The sequence below is a fragment of the Equus caballus genome, chromosome 29 (genome assembly GCF_041296265.1).
Source record: "Equus caballus isolate H_3958 breed thoroughbred chromosome 29, TB-T2T, whole genome shotgun sequence".
Taxonomy (NCBI): Eukaryota; Metazoa; Chordata; class Mammalia; order Perissodactyla; family Equidae; genus Equus; species Equus caballus.
The window spans coordinates 33,337,741-33,350,189 of record NC_091712.1 but is presented as its reverse complement, the minus strand read 5'-3'; the positions used below and the strand labels follow the sequence as shown (position 1 = coordinate 33,350,189).

Genomic DNA, 12,449 nt, shown 5'->3' with positions numbered 1-12,449 from the left:
AGGACCTGGAGGTCATCCACAGGGCTAGATAAGGGCTGATAAGCCCACCTGGCACCTCTGTGCCAGGCAGTGGTGCCTTCTCTGCTCTCTTGTGCCCTCACCAATGCCAATTCTGTGCTTCCAGAACACAGCAGGCAGCTCTCTCTGAACAAATTAGTGTGGCGCCTGTGGAGATAGGATGCGATGGGCTAGTTGTCTGTATTTAATGAAAGAATGTCTTAGCAGATAAGCCATTTCCTAGAAGGGCGACGTTTATTTCCCCCTGAAGAAGGCAGATTGCCTGGACGGAAGATGCTGTTTTTTACACCCACATAATGCTTTTCGAGCAGTACTTGCAGCTCCCAGCCTGCGGAGCTTTACGAGCAGCAGGCTTGTCGTTGTGGAAAGAACGCTGTCATTCTAGGAGCTTTTTGTAATCTCTTTTCAGAGGCACAGAGGAGTTCGATCCGTGTGGAGGCAGTTGGGGCTGGGATGTTATATTTTCACGACCATCTAAGGAAGTTTAAACCATATGATCTAGGCCAGAGGAATAGAAAAGATGACGGAGTTATTTAAGATTAGGGCACAATCTGGGATACTACCCCAGCCCCAGAGGCGAATATACCTCCGTCTTCCTCCAGAAAGGTATTCTTGTGTCTTCTTGCCCCAGGGAGCTACTAGAGACAAACAGTTGTCCTTTTTTTCGAAACAAGGGACTGAGACAGGACATGTCTGCTACTGCCTCCTGAGATGAGGATGCGGCTTCTCAGCCCCTGCACTCTTGACATTGGAGCTGGACCATTCTTGGTTGTGGGGGGCTGTGCTGTGCATTATAGAATGTTTTGCAGCATCCCTGGCCTCTACCCACTAGATACCAGTACCACTTCTCGGGTTGTGACAACCAAAAATGTCTCTGTGCATTGCCAAATGTTCCCTGGGGGGAGAATCACCAGATTAGGAGTTTGATTGTATATAACGTTAACTTTATGGGAATGTTGATTCAGATCTTTTGAAAGCTTATTATGTGAAGTATTAAAGGGTTGGGATTGATGTTCCAACTCAGGTATTGGCCACCAGTTGTCTTGCAAAGGTGCCATAAAGTGCAGAAAAATAATTTTCCAGGTGGTCCTCGGCCTCATAGGACCCCAGGCAGAATTGCAAGCTCCCCTCTGCCCCATGCTGGACTCTTACAACCCTCCTACTGCAACTGAGGGCCTCCATCCACACTATCCCTGTGCCTGTCTTCTCTCCCACCTTCTTGTCTGTTCTCTCTCCCCCCTCAAGAAAAGCCCTGCTGTCTTTACTAATCTTGAGACAATTAAAAGTATTGATCTAAGCTGTGAATGTCCAGTCAATTTAACCCTCCTTCGTAATCATCCTTCAAAAGAGCACTTTATTGACCCAAATGAGTCTCCTGTCGGAGGAATGTGTAAGGAGGGACATTTGGCTCTTTGGCAGTCTCTTGCCCGGATGCAGCCTTGATTAAGAGCATGAGATCACTGACTTTCCACTCTTTGCTTAGCTTTACAGCTGCCGAAGTACTGGGACAGGAAGACTAAGAATCAGAAATTAAAAAAAAAAACCCTCTCTGTACCCATGACCGATCCGTACTGTTCATCAAAAGATAATCGCTAAACCTTCAGAGAAATCATGAACCACACGTACTTTCTGATTATTTCCCCCCACTTTCCAAGCATTATTCTTATTTCAACTATTGATTGGCCCATTTTATTCCGTTTTAAAAGTCATTGAAAGCATCCTCAGGCATACATTTGATTTTCTTCTAATCTCTTGCTTTGTCCACAGAGTTGATGGCACTGTGAATGTTAAATGCCATTTCTTTTTATGTTATTATTTGGGGTGAATGGTAGTATTTTTTTTCCTTTGGCTTCTGTGGAAAAAAAAACATTATTCTGACACTTGTTAAAATGGCAAGGAAGACTTTACTCAATACTATTGCAAGAGGGGGATTGCAGTAGGGGAAAGATTTGGACTCAACTCCAAATTCAGCAAGGACACTTGGGGGTTTATGGCCATTGAGCAGAGTGCGGGTCATGGATGCAAAGTTCCTAAGGGGAGGCTCAAGGGGAGGCTCAAGGGGAGGGGGATTCTTATTAAAAGCTGGCCAAGGACTTCGACACTGACAGACTCTCTTCTTTGACGAAGTCCATTTGCTCTCCATCCTTAGTCTGTTGGCTCTGCCCACATAGTCCAGTCTTATCCAGAATCCCACAGAGTCACTTTAGTGAAAATCCCCCAGCCTTGATACCTGATCAGTTCCTTCTCCTCCTGCCTCCATATCTGACTGAGCTGCCTGCCTTCAGCAAAACTCCCTTCAAGTTGATGCAGCCAGAATCCCCCTTACCCTTGCTATGTCCTCTTAGTGTTTTCCATCTGTTGACCCCACCCTGCTCCTGGGCTGTAAATCTCCACTTGTGCCTGTTGGATTAGGAGCTGAGTCCTGTCTTTCTTCTGTCCTGCAAAACTGCCTTGCAGGGGTCCCCCTGAATGAAGTCTTCCTTACCAGCTGGAACAAGTGTCTGCATGATTTTTTTTTAACAGCATCAAAGGTTGAGGGGTGAAGAACTCAACCAAATATCAAGGGTGAGGGATCCTCTCTAAACTGACTTAGCAGGATTCCTGCTAAGACTGGGCCATGCAGTCCCCAAGGACAGGAGGGACACAGGAGGCCAAGGTTAAGGCCTAGTTGAGAGGAGGGCTCAGAGGAGCCTGAGTAAAGTTTGGTCCGGGAGGGAGTCTTGGTCAGATCTCAGAATTTCTTCACAGCAGTGGTTGTGCATCAGAATCCCCCTGTGGAGTTCTAAACTCCAGAGGCCTGGGCCCAACCTCAAATCTGCTGAAGAACAATATCCCCAGACATTCAGTACTCTCACAGGTGATTCTGTCGCACAGCTAGGCCGAGAACCACTTCTCTAAACAAGTCTAGTCACTCTACATAAGAATACTTCCTGAAATTCAATACTTAGGAACCAAAGATTCACCACAAACCACTGACAAGAGAGACTCTTGCTTCACGCTTGGGGTCAGCAGGAAAGCCAGACAGGAAATGGTGAGTTTCCCAGTTCAGATTCTTCCCTGTGTGTTTCCTTTAAGGTCAAGTGTAAATGGGAGACCCAATTACTTATTCTCTGGGTAAATCTTCAGAATTTTCCTGGTGGAGGGACATTCCTGGACAATAGCTGAGGTGTCAGTCCTTGACATTATCTCTCTCAGTGACAACATTCTTAATTGAAGAAACTTTTCAAAAACAAAAAAATGGGGGCCGGCCCCATGGCCGAGTGGTTAAGTTCGCGCGCTCCACTTAGGCGGCCCAGGGTTTCGCTGGTTCGGGTCCTGGATGCGGACGTGGCACCGCTAGTCAGGCCGTGCTGAGGTGGTGTCCCACATAGCAGAGCCAGAAGGACCTACAACTAGGATATACAACTATGTACAGGGGGCTTTGGGGAGAAGAAGAAGAAACAAAAAGAAGATTGGCAACAGATATTAGCACAGGTGCCAATCTTTAAAAAAAACAAAAAAATGCGGGCTACTCTCCTGTGGTCAGGTTCTACCCTGGCAGTGCAGGTACGAGCTCTGAAACTGTGATAGCTCTTTCAGCCTCCGTAAGTCCTGCCCTCATTTTTGCTGGAAACAAGAAGATTCTCTAATTTTCCGTAAAACGCTATGCAGATGAAGCTTCTTTGCCTCCTTGGTCTACCACAGGAGTGCCGCCCCTCAGCCCCTCCTACGTAGACCCCATGGAGGTGTCCCTCATGTGCAGAACTATTGCTGTTTGTCATGCGTTATTGCCACTTGAGCTCTGTCACATACCATTCAGGGGAGCAAATGAGAAACGATCACAACCCATATTTTACAGAAAGGCAGAGAATCTCAGAGTACTTAAGGACACGTGGCTGGAAAGTGCTGGATCTTCCTACTCCAATTCGTTCTGTGATGACATCCCTCTGCTTCCCAGGGAGTGGGAGCGAGCAGGTGTCAGCTGGCTCAGTACAGGAGGAAGTGCCACACATCCGCCAGAACCACAGGACCCGGAATGTGCCTGAGGGCAGGGAGAGAGACCCCTGGATTAGGGAAAGGCTGGAACAAGGGTCAGAACAAACAAAACAGACTAGCACCTGCGAAAGAAATTTTATTTCTGGGAATCCCCCTTCCCCTAACCCAAGAAATGAACTGACAAGCCTGAGAGGCATCAGCTTTCTAGGTGGTCTCAATATATGGTTAATTTTTGTAAGTAGAGAAAATACTAACAAGGGAAAGGGGACTAGCATTTATTGAAAACCTATAAGCGCCCCATACTATGCAGGGCCCTCTACATCGCTGTTCTCCAACACTGCTTTTCTTCATGCATTGACTGTGGCTAAAGGTCAAGTGTAATCTTAACCTGTAACTGGGTTCTGTGGTTTGGTGAGGCTCCTGCAATGAACTCAACTTTAAACACCGTTTGTAAATTTTTTTTTCTTGTTTTCTTTCTAGCCCGAAAATCTCTTGTACTACAGTCAAGATGAGGAGTCTAAAATAATGATCAGCGACTTTGGATTGTCAAAAATGGAGGGCAAGGGAGACGTAATGTCCACAGCCTGTGGAACCCCAGGCTATGTTGGTAAGCACAGTGTGAGAGTGTGTGTGTGTGTGTGTGTGTGTCCCCACGTGGCAACTTCATGAGTCCTGAGCATTTGAGCCTGGCGCATGATCACAGCTGCCTTCATTTCCCTCGAGGGAAGAATAAAAAGATTGAGCGACACTGGCACGAGTTAGAAGGGAAGTGATTTCCCCTGAAACCTTTTAATAGTTGGGTCGAAATCCTGTTTGATTTGGGTGTGGGCCTGACTGGAGGCCGAGAGTTGATTTAGATGAATTCCCACATTCTAATACCAGAAATATTACATGTATATTTATGTTTTCAAACGATTTACAGTGAGACACTGAGATAACAATCAGGTGCAGACTCAAATAAAACACTTAAAATGTTGAGATAGAAGCAGCCGGAAAGAAAATATTGATAGGAGGAATTTGGTTCAAACCTTGATGAAGTCAGTCTCTTGAATTAGCCAGTTCTGACCTGTACTGGAGAAGCCAAGAATTAAGGTTTTCCCTAAAATCGGAACCCCAGATCCTTTGTAGCAAACATACAGAATGCAGAAAAGGCTACAGATCTGAACACTGATACTGACATTCGTCCCCTGTCTTCTGGGGACGCGGAGAAAGGCCATTGGAACTGTTTGTAAAGTTTTTGCAACTTTCATTTACACAAATGTATTCATTCATTCAGCACACGCGTATTAAAGTGCCTACTGTGTGCCAGGTGCTATTCTAGGCATTGGGGTGAAGGTGTGAATGAGACACACTGGGTGCCTGTCCTCACGGAGCTTACATTTTATCGAAAGTGACAGACAGGAAACAAAGAACCAAATAAATGAACAGGATTATTCAGATCCTAAGAAGTGCTACGAAGAAAATAAAATGGGGGCATGCCATAGAGTGAAAAGGTGTGAGGAGGGTTAGGACAGTTAAGGAGACGGACATTTGCATAAATAACAAGAAGCACCCAGCCATGGGAGAGGTAGGGGACAGAGCGTTCCCGATGGAGGCATCAGTTTGTGCAAAGCCCTAAATGGGAAGAAGCCTGGGGAGAGGGCACAGGCTAGGAATGTCTGAGAGCAGGGCTAGAAATGAGGATGCAAAAGACTTCTGGAAAATGGAGGCTGAATTCTCATCATGCAAACCATGATGGCCTTTCTTAATAAGTAAGCCTGCCCTGAAAGAAAGGAGGGGTGTTATAGGACCAACGTCATTCCTGTTTGGTTTTAGGTGCAACCACGTGACCTGCCCAGGCAGGCTGAGAAAAGCAGCCCTTAATCTAAACAAGCCAGGGGCCCAGAGCGTTGTGGGAAACTCCGGATGACCTTTGAGTCCCTTCGCAGCCTTCGAGTGCTTACATAATAATGGGTGTTATGTCACAGCTGTTTCCTTTCTCAGAGAACTCAAAGGAGAGGAGAAAAGAGCGGTCTGAGGGGCACGGAGAATAACATGAGGGGAAGGGAAGAGGAAGCAACAGAGATTCAGAAGGAGGAGATAATGATGGTGGAAATGTGGCAGAGCAAGAGAAGGAGTGGTCAGTGTTGCTTAGCTCCTAACTGTCACAGATGGGCACTGTGTCCCTGGATTATGTGTATGTACTAGACGGGAAAGGAGAGATTATTCTGCTCATGTTTAAGAGGCCAGCACAGGCCCCGATGGAGATTAATGGCACAGGAATCAGTCTCTGTTCTAGGACTGTAAAGCGATGCTTGCGAGAACAGCCCGGACCCCAGTGGGGGACTAGGAGTTAGGCTGTAGTGTGAGATCCACGTGTAAACGCATGTGTGTGCCCGAGAGGTGGGGGTGGTGGGTGGAAATGTGAGCGTGTGCGGTGTGTGTGTGGAATTTCTCCACTTCAGTCCAAGCCATCAGGCATGTGGCGAATAAAAATGAATGAGACAAGCTTATTCTCATTTCTCTTAAAAGATGGGGAGGAAATAAGCCGGTTCCAACCATGGTGAATCATAGACCTTAGAAAATGAAGAGGCCTGTGAGGTCATGGTGTCCAGTCTCCTCGCCAGCATGGCCTCCCTCTCTTCAGCAGGCTGCTGCCCGGGCCACTCCGGGCTGAGAAGCTGCCCAGGCTGCTGTGGCCTGCCCAGCTTCCCACCTCAGGAAGTCGGCTCTTGGGCTACAATTTACTGTTCTGACAAAGAATGTCCAGATTTACATATGCATCACACTGTTCTCATATTTGGCTCCGATGTTGGAAAGTTCTAGCACTTTCTAAATTGATTTTTGTTTCTTTGCGTCTTGGCAGAGCCCATGGAATGGCAGTTTCTCTGGGTTTCTGAGTGGCTGCTGTCCGAGTGGTCTGGCTCTGTTTCGAGGTCAGATGCGGATGAGTCTGGGAAGTGGGAAGGATGTTTAGTGGGGCCCTTGCTCCCACTACCTAAATGGCAGCAAGTTGGAGCTATTGGGTGATTGTGTTGTCAGACTCTGAGAATATAGAAATTCTGTTTGTTCATATTTATTGAGCACCGAGACTCCTGGGAGACCTTTTAGAGCAAGGAAGGGGCCACGCTTGGGAGCTCATGTCCACTTAGACATACCTCGGGCAGTGAGCAGCCGATCTTGGGCTGTTCCCTCCACTACATTCCGCATGGTAAGCTCCTATTCAGCCATCAAAGCCCAGCTTACATGTTATCCCATTTGCCTGTGTTCCCAACACCCATCCTCTCTTTTGCCATCCTAGTTCTCTTGACCCTTTTCTCGTCATGGCTCTGATCACATTGCATCAGGGTCCGTATTTATCTGTGTATCTCCCCCATTCCACTGTGGATTTTTCTAGGGCGGGGATTGCCTTATTCATCTTTGCACAGATGCTTATTAAATGTCATGAAAACCCAAGCTTCATGAAAATTAGCAGTTTTCCTTTCTCTCCTCTCTGTCCATTCATTCAGTGTGCATTTACTGAATTCCTGTTATGTGCCATGCACAGTGGTTTGGTGTTAGCCTTACAGGTATGAATAAGACAGAGTCTCTGACCTCAAAATGTTCACAGTATTGAGACAGACAGAGGGCAAACAGGTGAATTAAATAATTCACGGTAAGTGCTGCATTATTCCTCCATCAAGGATTATGTATTTAGTGCCTACCTTCTGTTCTAGGCACGGGGGATGCCTCAGTAGAAAGAAAAAAACAGATAAAACCCCCCACCCTTTGGTACTTATATTTGGGTGGGAGAGAGACAGACTATAAGCAAACAGCTAAGTATATTAATTAGTATCTTAAATGGCAATACATACTATGGAGAAAAATAAAGCAGGAAAGAGAATAGGAAGGGTATGTGTAGGAAGGGATTGCAATTTTAAATGTAGTGATCAGGGCAGCCCTCACTAAGAAGGTGACAGTGTGGTAAAGCTTTGACAGAAGTGAAGGAGCTGGCCATGCTGTTATTCGGAGGCAAAGGGGGTGCAAAGGCCCTGAGGCAGGAGTGTGTGGGGAAGGGAGCAACAGGAGTGAGGAGAGCAGTGGAAGACAATGTCAGAGAAGTAAGGAGCAGGGTGTGTGCAGACCAGGACTTAGAAGTCATTGTTAAGACTGTGGCTTCAGCTGAAGGTGGCAGGAAGCCATTGGAGGGTTCTGAGGTGAGGCATGGTGTGATCTGACTTTTACCAGACCAGTTGGCATTATCCAAGTGAGAAATGGCAGGGGCTGCACCAGGTTGGCAGAGTGGAAATGGTAAGAAGCTGTCAGATTCCAGATATAATTTGAAGGTAGTGTCATCAATATTTTCTAAAGAATTGAAAGAGAAATTGGAGACAATTCCAAGGTTTTTTGGCCTGAGCACCTGGAAGGGTGCGGTTGCCTTTAAACAGGTTGTGAAAGCCTGTGGGACGAGCAAGTGGCAGAAACATTACCAGAGTTCGGGTCTTGAGTTGTTAAAGTTTGCCAGGTCAAGGAGGCGGTTGGAGTATGCGTCTGGAGTTCTGGAGAGAGATCTCGTCTGGAAATGCATAGTCGATTCTCGTTAATCCACCGTAGTCATGTTCTATAAGGTCTCTGGGAACCCTGAACTAGTGAATGCTGAACTAGTGAATGCTGAACCACTGCTCCCAGGAGAGACACAGGGTTGGGTTCCTATGAGCCTCCGTTCACAGCATTTTCATCAACCGATCTACACATAACCTTGTTTTATGTGTACTTCTGTTCAAAGACACCTTATTTAATGTTATTGTCAGTTCATTAACATGGAGCCCATGGCCAACAGCACTGTAGCTCATGCCTAAGTGAAGTGTATCCAGAATACACATCTCCATAAGGCACATCCCAGCCTTCTCGTGCCTAGGAACACTAGACGGCACTTCAGCACTACACTTGGAGGCCGTTTTTGACGGTGAAATCAGCAAACCCACAAAAACATGAAAAACGTGGCCCTAACTAGACCATGAAAATGATACTTGTTGACAGTGTGAGAGATGAAACAAGAGAGCAGAGCATCGCCTTGTTTGACTTCAGCTGGGAGCGTGTGCTTCAGGTGACTCAAAGTTTCCGCCTCTCTGCACATGTCCACAAATGACCACAAAAGCATCACCAGCATTGATTGGGGGCTACGAACAGATTTCAGCGAGCAGACAAATTCGCAAATACGGAATCCACAAGCAATGAGGATGGACTGTATTTGAGAGCTGTTAGCCTCTGGATGCATTTTAAAGCCATGAACCTGGATGAGATCACCAGAGGGGTGGGTGTAGACGTGGGAGAGGAAAGATGCCAGGGCTGAGTCCTGGGGACGGACGTGGGGAGACGAGGAGGCAGCAGCAGAGGAGACTGAGAGGGGCAGCAGGTGGAATGGGAAGAGAACCAGGGGAGTGTGGGGTCTGGAAAGTGCTTCAAGGAGGCGAAAGCATCCTGTGTCAGTGGCTGCTGCAAAGTCAAGTGAGATGAAGACTGAGCGAATGTTGACTGTTGGTTTTGGGGACCTTGAATTATGAACTAATTGAACAATTAGTTGATTAAGTCTATGGGAGCTTGGCAGTCGGGAAGAAGGTGAAACACGTCTTTATAAGAGGCCCCTAGCGTGCTGTCAACCCTGGGGCTGACACAGCCACCTCCACCTGCCCCCCAGCAGTGGCTTATCTCTGCAACACTGGGACACTTTTTGGGATCTTGGGCAAAGAAGCCAGGGCCTTGTTCCTGCTGGGCAGTTTTCAATTTGAACAGGGCAGAGCCCACCCCATTGGGCGTCTGTAAGAAAGAAGAGAGAGAGGACTGTTTCCCACTCCGATTCTGGGGGCCACACGGTCCCATGAACCCAAGCCGGGAGCAGAGAGTTGCTGCCTGCTTTCAGCCTGGTACAAGTGGTCTTTGGATCTAGAAAAAAATGTCTGAATGCAGAATGAGGTAAAGCTTCCTTCCTCTCCTGGGGCAACATCCAACTTGAGTTCAGACTCCCTGTAGGTAGAAGTGTTGGTTTCAATTTGTGAGCTGCATTGTCTTGTTGTTGCTGCTGCTGTTTATTATCTAAACAACTATTCAGTTGAATAGTTAATTTTGCCAGCTTCAAGGTTTACTTCAATTTAAATGAGCTCTCTGATAATGAAGAAATAGTGAAAAAAGTGCCACTTACCCCAAGTCTCCCAAAGCACATGGTACCTTAAGAGAAGGCAAAGGATCAGAGCACTTTGAACATCACCCTTTACCCTTAGCAGCTGCCGGATCTCACACACCTTTATAAGGAGCCACGGCCCTTGCAGAGGCGCGTCACTGAAAGCAGGAGATCATGGGCATCTCCCTCCACGTGTGTTGAGTTCCTACTGTAGGGAGCTCAGAGGGCTGGCTCTGTCAACACCTAGGGCTCCTCCAGTAGATGGTGGCAGGTGGACAATGTAGATCCATATAAGGTAGCATGTTTCCAATAGGAAGTAACTGGCGTGTTTCAGAAGTAACATCACAAATATAGGTGACAGAGGGATCAGCAAGGGCTGGAACAACCAGGGAAAAACTCATGGAGGAGATGGGATTTGAAGGAAGGCAGAACTCAGGCCAAGAGGAGGAGAGTTACAGATGTGGGCAAGCAGAAGAAAGGCCCAGAGTCCTGAACTTGTAGGATCTGGGAGAAATGAGCAGACTCACTTGGCTTGGAGAGAGGGCCTGCATAAACAAGTACTTGGAGATAATTTAGAAGAAAGGGTGGGACCATCTGGTGGAAACTGGCTTCTCGGGATAACATGGTGACCGTCAATATATTGACCTGGCTTTAGAATCCAATTAATTGAGTCAGGTTTAACATTCCCCTTGGCGTCACCATAAGACAGAAAAATCAGAGCTGAGAAAGTAAAATTACTTATGTTACTTGCTCTGCTGCATTAATTAAAATGTACAAAGCGGCTCTCTTGAATCACTGAATGTGGACAGTAAGTCACAGAAAGGACCCATTTCTATCAAGTGATGGATAAGAGACTAAAGATGACAAATCTACTTTTATTTGGTAGAGGAAACCTGTTGTTTTGTTTCTGGATGTTGCTCTTTGCACACTGGTGTGATTTCTCCAATTCTGGGGGTCTAGCTCTCCCAGTTAGAGAAAGAAAATGAAGCTATTTTAGAAGAACTCAAACCTTTGTCTATAGATGAAGTACCCGAAGAAAGGCAAGAATGTGCTCTTCTTCTTACTAGCAAGTGATTCAGAAATCCATCCTAAACTTCACTTTAGAAAGAGCCAGAAGGCTGGGATGGAGGAGACTTTAACTGCTCTGTGATGTTTTTGAGAAAATGAGACTTTTTTTTATTGGAGCTTATTGAGTGATGATCCATCATTTTGCAATATTTCATTTGGAGTGCACGCTGGCAACCACTGTTTCATTACTGGATATTACTCAAAAATAGGAAGGAGCGTTTGCATCTGGTCCGTCATTCTGTTTATAAGCAGAACTACATCATGGTTCTTAAGATGGTGGCTAATTGTTGTGTTACTGAACCTGTGGGGAAGGAGTCATCTCTGTTTCCTCCTATAACTTCGTTGTAGCGTTGCTTGCACAGACATTGCAGAAGTCTTTGGTCTAGCTCTAGCTTAATTTGCCTAAAATAGTTGAAACAAGTTTCCTTGTGTTCTTTTCTAAATGGAGATGGAGAACAGTTGGTCAACATTCTTGGCATATTTTTTCACACAGTTAGAGGAAAGCTCTTAGTTCATGGCATCGTTGCATTTTTAGAGCTCTATATGAGACTTGAGGTTATGATGAAATCTTGGAAACTGGTGGTTCCAGACAGAGCAGCGGTGGGATGAGGACCTCTGTTCTCCGAGCCACCCAGCCTGTAGTTGGTGGCTGTCACAGCAGTGGGACTTGAATGCAAGTATTCTGTAGATCTCTGCCACTGATTAAATATGAGGGAGGCCTGGGCCCTTCACTTAAACTCTTGGATTCTTAATTTCTCTTATGTAAAATAGGCGTGCTGGACTAATTGGCCTCCATGATTTTCTGGTTCTACCACATGTATTTCTATAGATATGTGACTTAGTATCCTTTAAGTATATAAATATCTATTTGTCAAGGATATTGACTGTCGTTTTTTCCTGTCTTCGCTCAGAACAGATAAGAAAAAATTAGATTAAATTGATATCACCCATTTCTGTCCTCTTCAGCTACTTAAGTCATGTGTTTTCTCTCATCTTTCTTCATAGGTCATCCTTTCCCAACCCTTTAATCCTCATCTTCCTGTGGTCATTTCCCCCAACAGAGCTTGATTTTTATTTGTTGTTCACTTAAATATCATGTTTTAGTACAAGGCTATAAGCATTACATCATTGCTCTCATCCTCTCCGACAGTTAGTGTTGAAACAGGATTTTATATAACTGATAAACTGTCATACAGGGCTTAGATGAGTAGGCGGAGGACCCAGATAAGAACGTTCTCTTTCCTTCTCTCTC

The 12,449-nt window shown here is 46.0% G+C and overlaps 1 protein-coding gene across 5 annotated transcripts in view; it reads left to right on the top strand.

Annotated features, from left to right (window-relative positions):
- The window catches only part of CAMK1D (calcium/calmodulin dependent protein kinase ID), a 390,404-nt gene that overhangs the window by 334,419 nt on the left and 43,536 nt on the right, over positions 1-12,449 (top strand). For all 5 annotated transcript variants that reach the window (XM_070255354.1, XM_001499103.6, XM_070255352.1 and 2 more), the window contains exon 5: positions 4,474-4,600. In XM_070255354.1, coding sequence (XP_070111455.1) covers positions 4,474-4,600 — 127 coding nt within the window. The remainder of the gene's footprint in view (positions 1-4,473; positions 4,601-12,449) is intronic.